The 21,408-nt window shown below is 38.5% G+C and overlaps 1 protein-coding gene across 4 annotated transcripts in view; it reads right to left on the bottom strand.

Annotated features, from left to right (window-relative positions):
- SIDT1 (SID1 transmembrane family member 1) overlaps positions 1 to 21,408 on the bottom strand; it is a 110,136-nt gene that overhangs the window by 42,126 nt on the left and 46,602 nt on the right. For 3 of the 4 annotated variants that reach the window (XM_019448399.2, XM_019448401.2, XM_019448400.2), the window contains exons 4-9: positions 15,785 to 15,830; positions 12,066 to 12,167; positions 11,364 to 11,447; positions 9,793 to 9,880; positions 8,521 to 8,592; positions 8,010 to 8,103 (exon numbers count right to left, since the gene is read on the bottom strand). In XM_019448399.2, the coding sequence (XP_019303944.2) occupies positions 8,010 to 8,103; positions 8,521 to 8,592; positions 9,793 to 9,880; positions 11,364 to 11,447; positions 12,066 to 12,167; positions 15,785 to 15,830 (486 nt within the window). The remainder of the gene's footprint in view (positions 1 to 8,009; positions 8,104 to 8,520; positions 8,593 to 9,792; positions 9,881 to 11,363; positions 11,448 to 12,065; positions 12,168 to 15,784; positions 15,831 to 21,408) is intronic. The other variant, XM_019448402.2, reaches the window with a different exon arrangement.

Here is a 21,408-nt window from a genome sequence, read left to right as displayed (position 1 = left end):
ATGTTTCCCCTCTGTACAATGTAAAGTCTGTTAGAGCAGGGATCTGGACTGTCTTGTTCACCACTGTATCCCTGAATGCTAGGACAGAGCCTGGCACATAGAAAATGATAACTAAATATTTGTTGACCCAGCAAGGCAGATTATTAAGAAGGGTTACAATTTGGCCTGACTGTTCTAGCTGGCAAATGAGGCTGTGGTTGAGTCCCTTTTGGTAAAAATTAAGCTTTAAATTTAATTCCAGTACAGTTAGCACACAGTGTTATATTAGTTTCAGGTGTACAATATAGTGATTCAACACTTCTATACATTACTCAGTGCTCATCACGTTAAGTGTACTCTTAATTCCCTTCACCTATTTCACCCATCCCTCTACCTGCCTCCCTTCTGGTAACCATCAGTTTGTTGTCTATAGTTAAGAGTCCGTTTCTTGGTTTGCCTCTCTTTCTTCCCCAGCCCCTTTTACTTGTTTGTTTTGTTTCTTAAATTCCACACAACAGTGAAATCATATGGTATTTGTCTTTCTCTGACTTATTTCACTTAGCATTATACTCTCTAGCTCCATCCATGTTGTTGCAAGCAGCAAAATTTCATTTCTTTTTTTATTTATTGCTGAATAACATTCCACTGTATATATACCATGTCTTCTTTATCCATTCATCAGTTGATGGACACGTGGGCTGCTTCCATAATTTGGCTATTGTAGATAGTGCTGCAATAAATATAGGGGTATGTGTGTCCCCTTTTTTAGTTTTTATTTAAATTCTAGTTAATGTACAGTGCTATCTTAGTTTCACGTGTACAGTACAGTAATTCAACACTTCTATACATCACCCTGTGCTCATCACAACAAGTGCACTCCTTAATCCCCATCACCTGTTTCACCCTTCCCTCACACCCTCCCTCCTCTGGTAACCATCAGTTTGTTCTCTGTAGTTAAGAGTCTGTTTCTTGGCTTGTCTCTGTCTCTTTTTTTCCCTGTTTGCTCATTTGTTTTGTTTCTTAAATTCTACACGAGTGAAATCATATGGTATTTGTCTTTCTCTGACTTATTTCACGTGGCATAATACTCTTTTTTTTAAAAAAAAAACACCTTATTTTATTGTTTTATTCTCAAGTTAGTTAACATACAGTGTAGTCTTGGCTTCAGGAGTACAACCAAGTGATTCATCTCTTACATATGACACCCAGTGCTCATCCCGAAAAGTGCCCTCCTTAATGCTGGTTACCCATTTAACCCAGCCCACTATCCCCATCAACTGTTAGTTTGTTCTCTGTATTTATGGTCTCTTATGGTTTGTCTCCCTCTCTGTTTTTACCTTGTTTTTCCTTCCCTTCCCCATGTTCATCTGTTACATTTTTCAAATTCCACATATGAATGAAATCACATGATATCTGTCTTTCTCTGACTTATTTTGCTTAGTATAATACCCTCCAGTTCCATCCATGTTGTTGCAAATGGCAAGATTTCATTCTTTTTCATTGCCAAGTAGTATTCCATTGTATATATAAACCACATCTTCTTAATCCATTTATCAGTTGATAGACATTTGGGTTCTTTCCATAATTTGACTGTTGTTATTAGTGATGCTATAAAACATTGCTATAAAAATTTATCTTTGGATAAATTCCTGGTAGTGCAATTGCTAGGTCATAAGGTAGTTCTATTTTTAATTTTTTGAGGAAGCTTCACACCATTTTCCAGAGTGGCTGCACCAATTTGCGTTCCTACCAACAGTGTAAGAGGGTTCCCCTTTCTCCATATCCTTGCCAACATCTACTGTTTTCTGACTTATTAATTTTAGCCCTTCTGACTGGTGTGAGGTGGTATCTCATGGTGGTTTTGATTTGTATTTCCCTGATGACGAGTGATGTTGAACATCTTTTCATGTGTCTTATTAGCTATCTGGATGTCTTCTTTGGAAAAGTGTCTATTCACATCTTCTGCCCATTTACTCACCAGATTATTTGTTTTTTGGGTGTTGAGTTTGTAAGTTCTTCATAGATTTTGGATACTAACCGTTTATCTGATATGTTATTTGCAAATATCTTCTCCCATTCCATCTGTTGCCTTTTAGTTTTGTTGATTTTTTCCTTTGCTATGCAAAAGCTTTTTGTCTTCATGAGGTTCCAATAGTTCATTTTTGCTTTTATTTCCCTTGCCTCTGGAGACATGTCAAGTAGGAAGTTGCTATGGCCGAGGTCAAAGAGGTTGCTGCCTGTTTTCTCCTGTAGGATTTTGATGGTTTCCTGCCTCATATTTAGGTCTTTCATCCATTTTGAATTTATTTTTGTGTATGGTGTAAGAAAGTGGCCTAGTTTCATTCTTCTGTTTATTGCTGTCCAGTTCTCCCAGCACCATTTGCTAAAAGAGTGTCTTTATTCCATTGGATATTCTTTCCTGCTTTGTCAAAGATTAGTGGGTCATATATTTGTGGGTCCATTTCTGGGTTCTTTATTCTATTACATTGATGTATGTGTCTGTTTTTGTGCCAATACCATACTGTCTTGATGATTACAGCTTTGTAGTACAGGCTAAAGTCTGGGATTGTGATGCCTCCAGCTTTGGTTTTCTTTTTCAACATTACTTTGGCTATTCAGGGTATTTTGTGGTTCCATATAAATTTTAGGATTGTTTATTCTAGCTCTGTGAAGAATACTGGTGCTATTTTGATAGGGATTGCACTGAATGTGCGGATTGCTTTGGGTAGTATTGACATTTTAACAATATTTGTTCTTCTAATTCATGAGCTTGGAATGTTTTTCCATTTCTTTGTGTCTTCTTTAATTTATTTCATAAGCATTCTATAGTTTTCAGCATACAGTTCTTTTACCTCTTTGGCTTAGTTTATTCCTAGGTATTTTATGGTTTTTGGTGCAATTGTAAACGGGATCAATTCCTTGATATCTCTTCCTGTTGCTTCATTATTGGTGTATAGAAATACAACCGATTTCTGTACATTGCTTTTATATCCTGCAACTTTGCTGAATTCACGTATCAGCTCTAGCAGTTTTTTGGTGGAGTCTTTTGGGTTTTCCATGAAAAGCATCATGTCATCTGCGAAGAGTGAAAGTTTGACTTCTTCTTTGCCAATTTGGATGCCTTTTATTTAGTTTCATTGTCTGATTGCTGAGACCAGGTCTTGCAACACTATGTTGAACAACAGTGGGAGAGTGGACAGCCCCATTGTGTTCCTGATCTCAGGGGAAAGCTTGTAGGATGATATTAGCTGTATAAAGCTGTATAAAACCATATATGACTTTTTTGATGTTAAGGTATGTTCCTTCTATCCCGACTTTCTTGAGGGTTTTTATTAAGAAAGGATGCTGTATTTTGTCAAATATTTTTTCTGCATCTATTGACAGGATCATATGGTTTTTATCCCTTCTTGTGATCCCTTCTTTTTATCCCTTAATGTGATGTATTATGTTGATTGATTTGCAAATATTGAACCAGTCCTGCAGCCCAGGAATGAATCCCACTTGATTATGGTGAATAATTCTTTTAATGTATTGTTGAATATGATTTGCTAGTATCTTGTTGAGAATTTTTGTAGCCAGGTTCGTCAGGGATATTGGCCTGTAATTCTTTTTTAGCATAATACTCTTCAATTAGTGCGTTTGCACTTTTTGGGTAAATACCTAGTAGTGTAATTGCTGGGTTGTAGAGTAGTTCTATTTTTAACTTTTTGAAGAATCTCTATACTGTTTCCACAGTGGCTGTACCAGCTGGCATTTCCACCAACAGTGCACGAGGGTCCTTTTTTCTCCACAGCCTCACCAACACCTGCTGAAATCCCTTTTTAAAACAATCCTTGTGAGATTAAGTGGCAAGCAATTATATGCACTCATAAAAGATGATGTGTTGGGGGCACCTGGGTGGCTCATTTTGTTGAATGTCCGACTCCAGCTCAGGTTATGATCTCACAGTTTATGAGTTCAAGCCCCACATCGGGCTCACTTCTTTCATGGAAGAGCCTGCTTCAGATCCTCTATCCTCCTCTCTCTCTATGCCCCTTCCCCACTTGTGCTCTTTCAAAAATAAATAAAACATTAAAAGAAAAAATGATGTGTTTGTGCTAACAGGCTGTACCCACATTTGCTATAGATTTAGGAGCTGATAAGATTCTTCAGTAGAGGTTAAATGATTTAGAAAGCTAGGCTGAGGCAAACTGTATTCAGTGAGCAAAGGAGAAGATCGTAAATGAGAACTCTCCTAGATTGATTGCAAAATGGCTACACCTCATCTTGTATTTAGCTCCTTAAATCAAAAGGTGGAGTTAGTGTGTTCACCTCTTGAGTCTGGACTGTCCTCATACTTGTTTTGGCTAATAGAAAGGAGAAGTGATATCATGCCACTTCTGAACCTACATCTTAAGGAGGCCTTAAAGTCTTCTATCTCTCTTGGAGATACAACAAACAAGGGCTAGCCTGCTGGAATTTGGGAGACCACGTGCAGCTGAGGCTGGTCTAGAAGAGTCAGCACCTAGCTCACTAGGTGATAGCACTCTATAGCCACACCCAACTGCGACCTCTGAGCCCGGTCTGGATTAGCAGTGTCATCCTGCTGGCCCAGAGATTTGTAAGTAAACTTAACTATTTCTGTATGCCATTGGAGCTTTTATGGTTGATTTTTATGCAGCATTATTGTGGCCATAGATAACTGATGCAAGAATCAAGGGAGGGATGAGTACTCAGGGTTGTGCAGTTTGAACTCAATGTCTGGTAGGGTGGTTGAAAGAAATGAATAAGAGAACGTGTATCCAGTGTTTGGCCCCGGTCCTGCACATTTATTGTAGTGACTCCTTACATACTTGCTGAATGGATTGTGGCTGGCAATGGGAGGGGGATGGTGTTTAGATTCAAGCCAGTATAGCTAATACTTTGGATTCTTAGCTTCCTGAGAGCAGGGCCATGTCTCTTATCCATATTTTCATCCTAATTTCATAGCATGTACTACAAATCCCATGTGTATTAATAATAAAGTACAGAGAACTTATCAAGCAAATGGCATTATGCTCCAGGACTAGTTTCATTTGGTTTTGTAGAAAACTTTGTTATTTTTGCTTAGTTCAATGAGAAAGAGTTCTGTTAGCATTTTTCCTCAGTCTATTATTTTATTTAGAATGCCAAATGGTTCTTATGTCTCCAGATTTCAATTTTCATTTTCGCTATATTTGGGAAGAATCTATGCTTGTGCGATTGACTATAGCAAAATAATCTGGCAGCCAGAGGTTTCAACAAAGCCTTATACCACAGCTTTCAAAACCTGTGCTTCCTGCTGTAGCTGCATGACAATGTCAGGGACATTGATATCCATCTCTACTTTTTTTGTCTGTATGATGATTATGCATGCTAGCTAACTAAAGAAGTGAAATCCTATTTTCTAAAATCTAAAACATCAGGAGTAGAGACAGTCTTCCTAAGAGAGCATAAGAGATGAACTTCTTTTTCCATGATCTGGGAGTTCATCTGAATCCAAATTGACAGCTTTTGGGATCCTTTTCCATTCGAATCCATGCTGGGGTACCAGGCTTTTGGTCTGGCCCCCTTGATCAGGACTGCCCTCTCTCGCATGCCCTTACCACTCCAGACCTGTATTGACCAGCCTGCTTCATAGGTAAGGCTCTGGAGCCACGTTGCCTGGAAATCCAGGCAAATCCCAGCTCCCTCATTTACTGGCTGTGAATTTGTGGTCAAACTGCTTCACCTCTCTGTGCCTCAATTTCCTTAACTGTCAAATGGTGATAATACTAGTGCTTGTTGTAGGGCATCAATTGAGATAATCTCAGATAATCACGGTGCCTAGTAAATGTCAGTGATTATGATCTAATAAATTAAGTGGGCTGATAATCAGTTAATGTATATACTTTCAAGATATATTTGCCTGTGAACTGGGGTTTTTGTTTTTAATTTCTTATTAGAAAATAACTTCAAATTTACAGAGAAGTTGTAAGAATAAAATATAGAATACTCACATATGCTTTATCTAGATTCATTTGTTAGCATGTTATCCCATTTGCTTTATCATTCTGTATGTGTGTATATGTATATAACTACATATATGTTATATATAATTTTTGGACCATTTGAAAGTAAGTTGCATATGTCATGAACTTTTATTCTTAAATATTTCCGTTTTTAAAAAGTAAGCTCTATGCCCAATGTGGGTCTTGACTCACAACCCCAAGATCAAGAGTCACATGCTTTACTGACGGAGCCAGCCAGGTGCCCTAAATACTTCCAAAGAATAAAGATATTCTCGTGCCTAACCATAGTATAGTTGTCAAATTCAGCAAATCTAACATTGATAAGATACTCTAATCTGTCTGTATTATAATTTTGTCAATTGACCCAATAATGTCTGTTATAGTATATTCTTCTAGTAAAACATCCAATCTGAGACCAGGTGTTGTCTTTAGTTGCCCATATCTCTTTAGTCTCCTTCAATCTGGATCATTTGCACAGCCTTTCATTTGTCTTTAATAGAATGCTTGTCATTTTGGGTTAGTTTGATTTTTCCTCAGGATTATATTCAAAATATGTATTTCTGGCTGGAATACTGCATGAGTAGTGCTGTGTCCTCAGATTGTCACATGTGGAGGCACACAGTGTCTTACCTTCCCCGTTGCTCACATTAATTTTGATCACCCAGTCAATCCTTGTCTAAGTTCTCCATTGTATAGTTACTATGTTTTCCCTTAGAATAACTAAGCAACTCGTGGGGATACACTTTATGGTCATGCACATATTTTGATTTTCATCAGATTTTCCTCTTAGTTTTAGTATCCACTAATTATTCTTAACCTGATATATGCAAGATGATGATTTTCCAATTCCAGCACTCCCTCCATTTTTTCCAGTCAGCTTTTGGCATTCTTATGTAGGCAAGCTGTGTGCATTTGCTAATGACTCGCTTCCTCAATGTATACCTGTTTTATTGACTTTGGATTGTATCTGGAGATATTTAGGTCCTTCCTTCCTTCCTTCCTTCCTTCCTTCCTTCCTTCCTTCCTTCTTCCATCAATATGGATTCATGAATTTCTACTTTTCTCAATGGTTTATAATTTATTACTCTCCTTAAGTATTCTGATGCTCAAATTGTTCTAGATATGGTTAATGGTAGTCCCAGGGTTTTAAAATTCAATTTCTCAACTGAAAAGCTTTGTAAAGTCACAGAAGAGAATTATTTTTTTCTACTGATGCTGTTAAATTGCCCAATAGTCTGAAAACTCTGGGCTGGCTTTGTTTTCTTCAGATGTTCAAGAGGGGAAAGAACATTTGTTTATTGTAGGCCTTCTGCCATTCTTTTGTAGTTGCTTCACAGAGACCACAACAAAGTACAGAATTTTCAATGTTTGGGCCTGCTCAGAGACACCAGGAAAAACTGGAGCTCTTTTTATTAGGGGCTCCAATCTCTTGGGAAGGGAAATTGTCTTAGTCAAATTACAATATAATCATTTCCTTTTTTTTCCCTTCAAGGGACATTTTACTGGAAAATTGATGCTATAATAGTAAGAAAGCACTTGGCAATGCAATATCAAAGCACATCACTCCTGCTATTTATTATACCTCAAGGTTTATTTTAGATATTAAATTTACTTGTTGATGGAATTTTTAAAGCTGTTCCTAAATCTCCATATTAGGAAGAACTCCTCATTTCCTACATTCCATAGGATTTACAGTATTTCCTGATCCAAAAAAATACCCAAGCTGTCTTTCTGTTGAGGTTTTATTAACTATGAAAATAACTAATACTCTAAACAGTACTCACTCTGTGCAGGACATTGACGTAAACACTGCAGCTATACAATTCTATGAGGTAAATTATTATCTCATTTTTGAGGAGGAGGAAACTGAAGCACAGAGAGGTTAAGTAACTAGCCCAAGGTCACACAGTTAGTGGTTGAGGTAGAGTTGAATCTGGTCAATATGGCTGTAAAGCCTAATGCTCTACTCACCACACAGAGACAGGCAAAGGGGGTTAACATTTCTTGATACTCTTGACCTACCTGATATAATGAACAAACGCAATAAGCAGGCATCCCAAGTAGAAGGAGAAGAAGATGAGGAAACTGAGAAGGATGGATTTCACATAAATAGTTTCTGTGGGAAGAGAAACAACTTTGGTCAGGGTGTCCTCAGGAAAAAAGAGAACCATGTTTGGGACAGGATGGCTTCAAGGGCTCATCTCCATCACACCCACTCTTAAGTCCTAATATAATTCCATTCAAAGCAGCAAAGCTACTGGAGGTCACCCAGACATTCTCCACAAATGGCTACCTATCACAGTGATGACTTCCCAATGGAAGCCAGGAAGGGACTTCCTGTATACAATGTCATAATTGAGTTCCCTTTCTTTCTGGAAGAGATTTAACAACATGCTTTGATTCTCTCTTCTGTCTCCAAGGTAAATATTAGTTTTCTTATGATGTTTCTCTGGAAGGATGACATTAGTGTTGAAGCATATGATTGCCTTCGGACATAGAAATCTTTCCATGGAATCCTAGAGCCAATACTGACCTTTAATGGAAGGAACAATGGTCACTTTAAGGTTCTTTGCTCGTTGTAGATTCCAGGTTTGGTTCTCCTTTTCTGGTAAAAAAGAAAAAGGCAAAATAGATCAGATACTTGGTTCTTGGCCTTTCATCTAAACAGTTGTTCAAAAACTGTCCACAATTAGCTCTGGTTGTTGAATTTTCTTTTAGCAAGAACTAGAGGAAAACCTAACTCCCAAAGCTGCAAACTATCTAATATGGCTTTTGGCTAAACTTTCACAATAGCCTTTGCCTCACTGCATTTTTGGTAGTATTGAAGAAGTGAGACTGTAGCCTCCCTTCTTGAGTAAAGAAAGCTTGACTCATCCTCTGATATCCATGTGGCCCAATATGCCATAGACATCTGAAGAAAATGGCTACAAAAATAGAAAGCTGTCTTGTCTTTTGCTTTGCATTATTCTAGCCAATGAAAAAAAATTTTTTTGTTACATAGTCATAAAATGACTTGTAGTTTGCCAAAGAACATTGGACACTGGCAAAACTCTAGAGTTAGGTAATCAAGAGATTAAAGAATACATGAAGAATACATCTCACCTGAATATCAAGAGAACCATATTATACTGAACATTAAACACCCTCTGTGTTGATCACATGTGGCTCATCAGCTGCTGGGGGTCTGTGTTTTCAATCAATAGCCTCTTGCATTCCCACAGTAGTGACTGGGTAGTTAGCCATAGCCATTTGCACTATGCCTAAGGGTATTACACACAGTCCCTGTCATTGGGATAAATGGTCCTGCTTTGCTTTTTTACTGTCTTGCAAGGCATAATTTTGGCAACTGAAATTGAGAACTCTGAATTTTCCTTGTATGTCCTTCTGGAAATGAGGACTACTGATTAACACAAATGGCTCCATTACTGCTGGCTACCAAACCAGTCTTAGACAGTGGACCTTGATATGCTACATAAAATCATTATTTCACAACAGCAAATATTTGTTGAGTAAAAGGCAAACTGAGTGAATATACCTCACATGGTCTGATAGAGCCCAAGACTTTGAAAAGATGTAGTGCACTAAATGACATTTTGTAGTATCAGTAATCCTTTTAGATTTATCATTTTCTACTCTATGTTTTTTTTTTTTTCAAAGATCTCTCAGACTGCCTTGCAAGTTACTGCTGATGATCCCCAATGAGAATTAGAGATGGTAGTAAGGGGCCATGGGGAGCTTTTGGCTTCCCTTCTCTTCCATTTCATTAGGTTTTTCTAAGTCGCAAACATTCCTCACTATCTCTTACCCTGGATAAAGAAAGATCCTCCACAGGCATAATCTTCAGGCTTTATCACAAATACCACGAAGAACTGCTCGCCTGGAAAATCCTTCTTCTGCATAAGACATAACAACTTATGATAGCAAGAAAGGATAGCAAGAGGGGAGAAAGTCCATGGTGGTGGGGGTGGGAGCAGAAAGAGATGAAAGAGAAGAAAAGTAAAGTTCACCCCTGCTCCTAGTTTCTTAGAAAGAACTTTCAGATACCTATGATCTACTCCAGAGTTTAGCCACAATCAAATAATTGTTAAATCCAAAAAATTAAACAGGTACACTATTCTAATCTCAATCTATCTTGTGCCCACTTATGTGCTTAGAACTGTAATAGGCCCCATGTAAAAAAATATGTCAACAGCCTATGTTTAATAATAATACTTGTACTTTATATTTTTAAAATTAACATACTTTATTTTTAGTGTGTTTTGGGTTCACTATGTTCAGGTTTTATTATTTGAAAATCCAATGATACATGACTTTCCTAACAGTCACACAGTCACAGTTAAATAATTTAGGTTAGGGATGCAAAAGTGAGACCTGCGTTATAGTCCTGGCTTTGACTTTCTCTAAGTGTGCTTCTCTGTGCCCCAGTCTCCTTATTCATGAGTGAACAGGAGCAGAGATGTGGGATTATCAAAACTGAGGCACTAGGAAATCAAAGCCTAAGAGAAGTTTTTACATTTGATAGCTAAATCCTCATTTTTTGTTCTTTTTTTTTTAATGTTTACTTATTTATTTTGAAAGAGCAAGAGTATGAGCAAAGGAGGGGCAGAGAGGGAGAGAGAGGGAATCCCACACAGGCTCCACATTGATGGCGTGGAGACTAATGCAAGGCTTGATCCCCCAAACCGAGAGATCATGACCAGAGCCAATGCCAAGAGTTGGAAGCTTAATCGACTGAGCCACCCAGAAGCCCTCATTCTTTGTCCTTTAGTAGACAGTATCACCTTACTTTGGAGAACAGATGAAGTTGTAGGTACCTTAAGTAAATACCACCTTAAAGGCAGGGACAGAATCTTTTTGAAAATCATTTTTGCTACAAAATTACCATTGAAATAATTTAATTACAAATAACAAAAGGGCAAATGGCTGTACACATGAGGTCCATATTCCTTTGAACCTATCCATTCTGTCCAGAGTTGAAGTCCTTTTCTGGATACTGTTACAGGTATACAGAGTATTAGAATATGTTTAATTGTCTTAAATGTATCAGATAAACTTTACACTAAATTGGCATCTCCCAATAAGTACACTGGCATCTCACCTTACCTCTCTAAGCAATCTGTCAGATATATGTCCCACTGCATCATGGGTTCCCAAGACCCCCTAAGGGGAATGGGGCCCCTGGCAGAGCACTATTGTCCACCATGGCATGGTCTTTGATTTCATGAGAAGGAATCCTTGTTTTAAAGCCAATCATAAAGGAAAGAGATCCAAGGACACAGTGAATGACAATGCGTTTTGAATGCTCGTCCAGCAGGTAACCTGACTATAAACTGTGCATCGTCTTTGACAATAGTGACCACCAAAGTGATGTCTCACCTGCAGTGTAATGGCAGCTTTCTTGGTCATGGACTGATAGACACCATTAAATTCCACATTGTGGTCGAGATCATACACTGGGCACTACAACATGCATGAAGGATAAAAAGGAAAGCATCACTAAAGCCATACTACACACAACACACATTCTACCCAGAGGATCACAGAGCAAGGGGTTCCTTACTAAGCCAGAAAGCATGAAAAGTTTTCTCTGAGGAAAGTCATGAAACAGTCCTCCTAAAGCTTAGTGCCTTGCCTTCTAAAGTCCTCTAAAGGTCACTTTATATCAAAAAGAACTGAAAAGATGGTCTTCAAGTATATAACACCTTTCCCATTTTTTATTAACACATTTGAGGCAGAAAAGGGCCCATTGTTAGAGTAAGACTTTTAAAACAGAATAAATGATAGGTTTCGATATTTCTTGTGCAGCCCACAATTTGGTCTTCCTTATTCTTTGTCATAATCCTCCCTCCCTTCTTTCCATTGCTTATTTTGGTGAGGAGTCAACTATTCTCTATCTCCCCAAATCAATGTCTCCAAACAGACAATCCACTTGTGTGCACAAGATACTGTTTTTATTATTTAACAGTTTTGCAGGAGATACATAGTAAGAGGACGACATAGTCCCCACCCTTCTCTTTCATTTACCCTGTGACAACATAATGCTCCATATTGAAAAACTGACAAGTTATTAAGACTCACCATGATATTCTGGACTGAGACAACAGAACATGGATAAGCCATTTCAGACCTGACTTTAATAATAACTGAGTCCACATCATCAGGAAATTTGTATAGAAAATACTGAGAATAAGAAAAAAGAAAGACATGATTTGTTAATACTAAGTAATGTTTACAGTTATGAACTCAAAACTAGATTTACATGAATAGGATTGTTTCCTTTCCAGTACAAGGCACAAAGTTCAGATGTAAATCTCCATTCATTCCATCAGCCATTCATCTCATACATATTGAGCAACTGCTCTGGGCAGGGCTCTGGGTTCTGTGCCAGATTATTAGGGATAAGCAGTGAACAAAACAAGGTAGCCATTTCAGACAATGTCATTTCATTTGCTAGCATTTGTTTCCCAACTAAACTTGGGTATACTTCATTCCAGTTTCTGCTTAAGAAAATCCCTCCAACCCTTTGAACTAGGGATATTCAAGATGTAATCTGAGCCAAGATTTACTTCCATGGGATCATTTTGAAATAGGAAATTCCACTTTGAAAAGCAGACAAGTGGTTCTTCAAGATTCTTAACCACCTTCCTATAGGCGAGAATTACTACCAGGCCCACTGGGCCCCTAGACTTCTTGCTAAAGAATCTGTTTCCTGGCTGGAATATAGAGAGACAGTATTTCCATTCAAAGATCAAGGGCTACATCTATTCCCTGAAATATGTTCACAATTTTGAGCAGGCTGAGATATTGTTTAAAAGTATTTCTCAGATATCGTAAGAATCAGGAAATCAGAAGTTATACCATTTACCTAGATTAGATTATGAATCCACCATTTATTAACGCTGAGTTTTAAACATATTGCTAATAAATGAAGAAAGGGGACTTTTGTCAATAATTATAAATGTGGTAGCTGGTTGAGAAGCTTAACATTAAATATCTGATTAAGATTTTGAGGATACCAACTAAAACAAGCTCAATATCCTAAGACTCTAATAAATCTATCAGGTTTTTTTTTTTTTTTAAATGTTTATTTGTTTTTGAGAGAGAAGAAGAAAAGAGAGAGCTGAGGGGAGGGAAGTAGAGCTGGGGTGGGGGTGGGGGGCAAAGGATCCGAAGCAGGCTTTGTGTTGACAGCACAGAACCTGATGTGGGGCTCAAACTTATGAACCTTGAGATCATGACCTGAGCCGAAGTTGGAGGCTCAACCGACTGAGCCACCCAGGCGCCACAAATCTATCAGTTTAAAGGAGAGGCAAAACATGTAAAAACTTAATTTTGAATTCTAACATCCTCTTTACTAACCTTATTCTGAGAATCAGAGAATAAAAATAGAATATTTTTCAATAATCCAAAGACTTCTGATGGGGAAAAAAATAACCTCAAGATTAAGGAATGTCATTAACATTGCTGTTTGGAAGTCTGTTCACACCTTGTCACAGATGGCAACACTTCTAAGAACCCACTTCATTTTGACCTTTCATCTTGGACCCTGATTCAATACATGTAAGACAGAGGTCTATCCAAAGGCGAATGGTCTGGAATTCCCAAGAGGTGTTCTTGGTTCCTAGGGAAGCCAAACTTTGTAACCTAAGAGCATTGTTATGATTACTGTTAGCAATAATGAGTATCATATCTATTTCTTTTTATTATAGGAGTTGGTTTTGTGCAAAAATCAGACATCTACTGAAGCTTTCTCTTTTTGCCAAAATATTATCAGTCTTCTTTATCTCTAAATTACCATAAACCCCAAATAAATACTTTTGACCCTTGCCTCGAGAATCTACTTTAATCAGAAAGAAGCAAATGACAAGTACCCAAAGCAATGGCTGGAATTTAGGCCACAAATCACCATCTTGGGTCTTCATTACCCACCCAGTTTCTGTAACCTGCTTCTATCTGATAATCAAGGTTCTGTAAGAATGTGCAGTCATTTGGGTGGTTTTATATAAATAGAAAATCTTTCCTACAGTTGAAGGGGATATAAAATCTAGGTCAAAATGGGAACAGTTAATAGTAAAGTAAAACTTTCATAGACATCAAATAATTTCTATTTTGTTTTTTAGTTCTAAGTATGTTTTACTCTAGTTTGAGATTTATATACAAACTACTTAGAATTTCATATTTACATACCTTTTTTAAAATGAGAGAAAGCTATAATATATAATCCTCACTGATTTTCTTTTTTAAAAAAAAATTTTAATGTTGATTTATTTTTGAGACAGAGAGACAGAGAGCGAGTGGGGGAGGGACAGACAGAGAAGGAGATACAGAATCTGAAGCAGGCTCCAGGCTCTGAGTTGTCAGCACAGAGCCCAATGTGGGGCTCAAACTCGTGAATCGTGAGATCATGACCAGAGCCAAAGTTGGACGCTTAACCCACTGAGCCACCCAGGCGTCCCTCATCACTGATTTTCTACAAACTGAGAGTGCATTTCAGCATTCAGTTAGTTACCATATTTAGTATATCTCCATACAGCACTATTACACTATATTCTTTGTGTGGTTGGGATGTAAGTTTTTCCTCTCTTTTCAGATATCTCCCATTGCACCTAGCAACTAGTGTTTTCACATATTTCATGAATTAAGTGGCCAATAAATGTTGAGGGCAATTCATGTGGGCCTGTAGTCCTCTTTTGTCACTGGGTGGCAGTATATATGCACTGTGGAGGCCTTCACTGATGGGAAATTGAAGTCTTAAAAGATGCATGGGAGTTGGCCCACACAGGTTTGGGGGGCTGATTGTGCACATCTCATCCCAACTCTGTATTCAAGGGCATCATGTTGGCAGCTTAAGATTGGCCATAATGGAGGTATTTACACCACAGAAATGGGCAAATGCTACAAATCAGGGGTTTCTCTCTGGGAACTGGTTGTTAAATATTTACTAACACATAAGTGTTTGTAATAGATTTAAACAGTATCCATGTATTGTGTTAATTCCAGTTTTAATACATTTAACGCAAAAATTAAGTAGCCATTTATGACCTAAGCTGTATTACAGCCTACAGAAGATTTACAATAAATATCGGGACATTAAATAAATCTGTGATAAGCCTGCTATTGCATAGACTTAACTCTTTCAGAGGCTGTGAAAAAATAAAAAGGTAGCTAGAAGTGTCCATGGAAAAGCAGCTTAAAGTTTTCATGTATGTTTTTTCATGTATTTATTCTGCTTATGATTATGGTTTAATGGAGGGCACAACACAAATATCTAATTCTTCTAATGTCAGCATTCCTGTTCTCTCTTTATGACAGGAGAAACTATTATACCATAACACTCTAGAAATTAAAGTATGTCCCATTTTTATTGTATTTCTCAGTTGATTAATTATTTGTGTACCTGTTTTGTGTTTGGCCTTCCACTCTCTGTCCCTCCCCATTTTGATAATAAGGTTCATGACGGCAGGAGTTATATCTCCATCTTCTTCATATCATATCCGCAGCACCTAGTTCAGTCTAGTACTGTCCTTGGTGCATAATAGATGCACAGTTTGCTGACAGTTGAGCCAAGGAACATCTGAAAACAAATGGCACGCCTCTCATTTCACACCAGTTAAGGGGATAAGATCGAATGTTGTGTCTAAAGTCCCAGTAATATGAACGACATTCCAAAAATACAAATATATCTCAAATTGTGAAAGGTCAAGGGCAATGCCACATGCTGACTCTGCCTATTACCATGGGTTTGTTGGGTAATGTCAGTAGGTAGAATCATGATAACCTTGAAATGCTTCACTTACCTGAGGTTGAGAGGGGCTGGCAGTGAAGTGAAAGGCAATATTTGTCCTGAGAAATGTAAGTGGGAGAAAGAAAAGGGGGAAAAGTGAGAGAAAAAGCTAAGTTAGCAAGCAAAAAATATTTATGTAAAAGAAAACCACCCTAAACTAGATGCAAGGAGAGCCTTACTCTTTGTGAAAGGAATTCTAGTCCTGTCAAACTGACCAAGTAAACTGCATGGGGACTTGGTTTCAACTCTCAAGAATGATCAAACTGGGGAGGGATCAATTTTATGTCTCTATATACCCATGATGTCATGCCTATGGAAATAATCACTTTGTTTGGCCTGAATTTTGGGGAACCTGAGCCCGAACTTCTTCTGGGGCCCTTCCCAGCTTCATCCCTCGGTGCTTTCTAACAAGTCTTTCTTCCCACTGCTAGTTTTCCTTTTAAAAAAGTAAAACAGTTTTAAAAACCTTATTAAAGATTCCTTTATAAAGGACATGTCAAGACATTTAACAAGAGGTTTATAATTGGAGGTGTTGTTTAGAAGTCATAAAACTTGAGCACTGTTTCTAAATTTAACGACCAACGATTTTAGGCTGTTGGCAGACTGGGCTCAGAATTTAACAATGGGTGCAATGTGTATGTATTTACTCTCAACAGATATTATCAGTGTCAAGGATTCATTCTGCTGAAGCACAGTGGAAAACTTGTGGCTCTAAGTCAGCTAACGAAGCCAAATCTAGTTGTGTGTTTGATCCTGAGATTCCACAACCAGAGTCAGGACCCTGGTGGCGTGCGTGGCTGGGTAGTGTTGTGTCATCTGCTATTACCAGGGCAACATGGGGCCTTCAATTCTGTTCGTTGCCAGGTCAGGGGAAGGAAAACGACACTGATTTTCTTGGCTAGCAACAGACAGCATGAGATTTCCAGATGCAACCAGTATTCTTTGGCCAGGAATTTCTTTTTTATACTCTGAAAGTATGGGCATCGATATGATTTTTTCCCCTTGTCCTTTATGTTTTCTTTACCAGTATAATCACATACAAACTTCCAAAACATTGTTTTCTTTAAGACTATCACATTTAAGTCCTCTCTTTCTCATAGAGTCAACAGTGTGTGTAAAATAAACATCGTGTCTGTTGCAGATGAAACATTTTGCTTCCTTCCCCATGGGTCCTGTCAGAGGCTGGGGGAGGTTGAATTAACCAAGAGTCGTTAACCAACAGAACAAAGCTAACTGAGACTCTCGTATACCTCTAGAGAAAGAGGTATAAACATTTCAACTTATTTGTTTAAAAAAATTCAACACAGGAAACAAAGGTTTATTTGATAAATAAAAACTAAAAGCTGACTTTGTTCCCCTGTTTTGGTTAGTTTGAGGGAGGGGGGAAGAGAAAGAGACCAGATGGTGTCAAGAGAGGTGGGTGTGCAAATAAGGGAGGCAGGAAAAGAAGAGGAAGAGAGAGGCCCATGGAGAAGGTAGAAGAGAGAGGAGAGATACATACAAAAGAAGAAAAAAAAAACAGAAGAAAAAAGAAAGGGGGTTTGGAAGAAAGGGTAGGTGGGAAGACAGGCAGGGACAAAAGCTAAGTAGTTTTTGAGGTGGGTACCAGAGAGGACTGTGAGATACACGACATCTTCTTCATCTTAGGATAGCCAGCCCCTGGCACAGAGCCCAGTGGGCGTGCAAAACCCCCACTTTGTTTGTTGAAGGAAATTATGCCCTATTATTCATTTGGACTATGGACTTCAGAATATCATTCCCTGTTATCTCCTTACTGCCATCTGTTATGAACTCCCTTCGCTCACCCCAACCCTTCCACCCACCTTCTGGTCATGTGTAACCCTCTACCTCATCACTCTGGTCTCAGTAGAAGTACAAACTCTGAATGGATGTGCTACATCCTATCCTTTCTTCCCTCCTCTTGGACTCTGCTTCTACAAAATTCAACAGTCCTATAAATTTTATACACTCTTGGTTTATAAATATACTAAAATCTCAACCACTTTCAAAATAAATAGTAAACAAAAACGCCCCAACAAAATGCCTCCCTTTTTCCTATATTTTGCTCCTTTGATGTCATTTATATCCTCCCTCTCCTTCACAAACTAGCTTCTTAAAATAGTATTCCGCTCTCATCCCTCATTTGTTTTTTCCTCTCCCCACTGCCATCAGGATTCTTTTCCCACCATCCCCCTGAAGTTGCCTTTGCTGAGGGTAAGTCACCTCCTAACTGCTAAAGCCAGTGACTTCATCCTTAACTTTACCTCTCTGTGACATTTGACTCTGACGACCACTCCCTCTGCCTTGAAACTTTCCTCCCTTGGGCTCTGTGACACCTGCTTTCCTTGGGTTTTCTCCCACACATTTGGCTATGCCTACTCAGCTTCTTCTGATAGTTCTGTTTCTCAGACGACCCCTTACATAAGTACGTTCCCCACAGTCCCATTCTTGACCTTCTCATTTTCCTTAGCCACGTACATTATATATCTATACAATATATAATGGCAATTAAATATTATATATTACATATTATATTTAATACTTTGTCATTAATATAATAGTAAACATTATATTTAATTACTATATATTAAATGTATATTCAATTGCCACAAAATCCATACAAATGTCAGTGAATCTCGGGTTTCCATGTCCAGCCCAGGGCTATCACGTGAACTCCAGTCATGGAGGAGTAATTATCTGCTGGGCTTCTGCACATGGCTATCCCTCAAACATTCAAACTGCACATAATCAAAATGGAATGTGCTGTAATTTCCCTGTTCCTGAGCCACTAGGTCTCTTTGGTAGGAAACCTCACCAGACTTCTGACATCATTGCTGGAGTCATCTTGGACTCCCTTTTTATTGACTTCCACATTTGATTCATCACCAAGTCTTACTCTTAGTGTAAATGTAACCTGGATGCACCTGACCCACCTGAAGCACTATCTTTGCCCAATATAGCATTCACTAAGAAAACAATTGGAAAAGTAATGGAAATCATTACTGTGGTCTACCCTCAAATACTTAAGGGTGATTACCTAGTGTGACACATGACCAAATGGTCTAAAAGCCTCTTCACTTACCTATTTTCTCAAAAAAAATCTACCACTTTCACAGCTTGGTAGCTGAACTATCTCACTCAAAACTCTCTCAACACAGACTCAAATCCTTGATTAGAAGACTGGAGGAGGGTCAAAGGCTGCAGGTACTCATATAGGACTATATATTTTTTATTCTGCCACATGTATTTTTTGAATTTGTGAATTATCCTTATGTATATTACTTAACTCCTTTTCTCCCTGACAACTTTATTGCTGCTATAACACATTCAGTCCCTAATCATTGTTTATTCTTCTCTACTCAAATAACTTTTCATTTGTCTATATGTCTCTGCCCTCTCCTCTCTCCAGTTCATCTTCCACGTGACTACTAAATTCATCTCTAAAAATCAAATTTGTTTATCTTATTCCGTTGCTTGAAATCCTTTAGTGGCTCCTGTAACCTGAAAGGTGAAGTCCAAACTTCCTGGTTAAGCATAGAAGATCTCAAAATCAAGGATTGGGTACTGCTACCCGTGTCTCCACCCTGTCTCCTCTTACTCCACTTCAGGCACCGTGGGCCTGCCTCCTTGAAGCACTTCTACTCAGGCTGCTGTCTGTAAGCCAGACCTTGCTTCTGAGCATCATGCTGCTGTGTGTCCAACACCCTGCCAAGCATCTGTACGTCACGTTCAACATGTCCCAGAGTGAACTTATCCTCTCTTCCTTCCTTCCTCAACATCTCATTTTCCCTTAGTGACCTTTTATGGGGTAGCAGGCCACCCTCGACTCTCCCATTTCCCTTACTCCTCATACCCCATCAAGTTTTGTCAATGTCACCTCTAAATTCTTCCATTCATCTCATTATTATCTTGACTGCTGCATCCGCCTTCAATTTTCTGCATCCAGTTTCGTCCCCTTCAAATCCTCCACGCAACCATTCCGACTTAGACAACTACCAGAATTTCTTCACGCTCCTTCTGAGCTCCGCCCAGCCCATGATCAGGTGCCTGCCTGCTCCGACGGCCTCCTGCTCCTTCCTGTCTGCGACTTCACACTCCGCAACATGAGTGAGGGATAGTTGGATGGCAGGGAGTAATGTTTTAAGACAGAATTTTATTTTTAAGACTCAATTGAAATAAATGCTTCATGGAATTGAGAAAGATATTTAGGGCAACATAAACATTGGGAGGACAGCTTTAAACACAAAGTAGAAATAGCATATTATAGTGGCAATTGCTCAGAGCTGGGAGTCAGAAGTAGCATCTAGTCCTGATTTTATCCTTTCCTAGCTGTGTGTTTGGATTAGCCACTTAACCTCTCTGGGCACCAGTTTGCTCATCTGTAAAAATGAGGTGAGTGGATTCAATTTCAAAAGTTCCTTTCATTGTTAAAATATATGCTTCTAGAAAAAAATCCTGAAACATGGTTCATATACCTTCTAGTGTGCCACTCAAAAACTTGCAACAGAAACTGCCATGTTGGGAATTTTTGAGTTGATTTTTCAGCATCTCTCCCAACACCTAGACTTCAGATCTCACCACAGTCCCCAGCTCCTGCTTGTTATCATCATCCTCTGGATTTCTGAGTCACCAGCAAAGTTGGTGTGGGACAAACCAGAGCCAAGGAGAAAGAGACATACATATTTCAGTAACCATCTCTTCTCAGACTTATCTTATTCTCATAAAAACCCTAGTAACCATACAGTTTGAAATGCTCTGAATGTCTGGTTGCTGAGGTCATCACATGATAAGAGGTGGAAGCAGAAAACAACACGAAGGAACAGATTTGCAGTTCCAGCAGCATGCACATCATTCATTAACACTTGCGCAGACCTGTGACCTTATGATTTCAGTTTCACAGAATTCAGTTCTCCAAAGGGTCTAATTAGCCTCACAGGAAAACCAGCCCTAGAATTCAAGTACACTGCCACCAGATGACAGTCACAGGTCGAAGACACAGAGACCAATCAGTAAATGCGATGCTTCCCTGAAGTTCAAACTGTACTCTGTTCAAGTAATGTGCGACAACCTCCTTCAAACGTATCACCGTGAATTCCCACATTGTTTAATATCATAAATAGTTAAGTATTAAAATCATTAAATGTAAGCACCATATTTAGAAATTGCTTAGAGGTAGTGGTTCTTAGCTCTGGCTACACATTAGAATCACCAGGGGAACTTTAAAATTATATATACTAATGCTCAAACCTCCCTCCTAGAAACTCTGACTTAGTTGATCTGGGTGGATTTTGTCTACCAGAGAAACTTTTTCTGTCTTTTTTGGGAGGAGGGTGGGAGTGAGAGTTTTTTGCTCTTGAAATTACCATGTCACTTTTTTCTACACCAAAATTAATGGAGGGACTTGGAAAAAATGTTGTGACCACTCCTCCATCCTTCTAACCATTCACTCCTCCATCTGTCCATCCATTGCTATGGGCACACATTGTCAAGAGCTGCACAGAAGACCAAGGTAAATATCCGATTCCTATTAGCAACTCTACTGGCTATCGACTTCTTTATAAACTGCCTTAGAAAAGTTAAGGTGAGATTTATAATAGAACAAAACATTCTGATTACAAAAATAAACTGCAGAAGTAT

The sequence above is a fragment of the Panthera pardus genome, unplaced genomic scaffold, assembly GCF_024362965.1.
Source record: "Panthera pardus isolate Hobbes unplaced genomic scaffold, ASM2436296v1 HiC_scaffold_16, whole genome shotgun sequence".
Lineage (NCBI taxonomy): Eukaryota > Metazoa > Chordata > Mammalia > Carnivora > Felidae > Panthera > Panthera pardus.
Note: the sequence above shows the minus strand (reverse complement) of the source record. Positions and strands in the feature narration are given on the sequence as shown.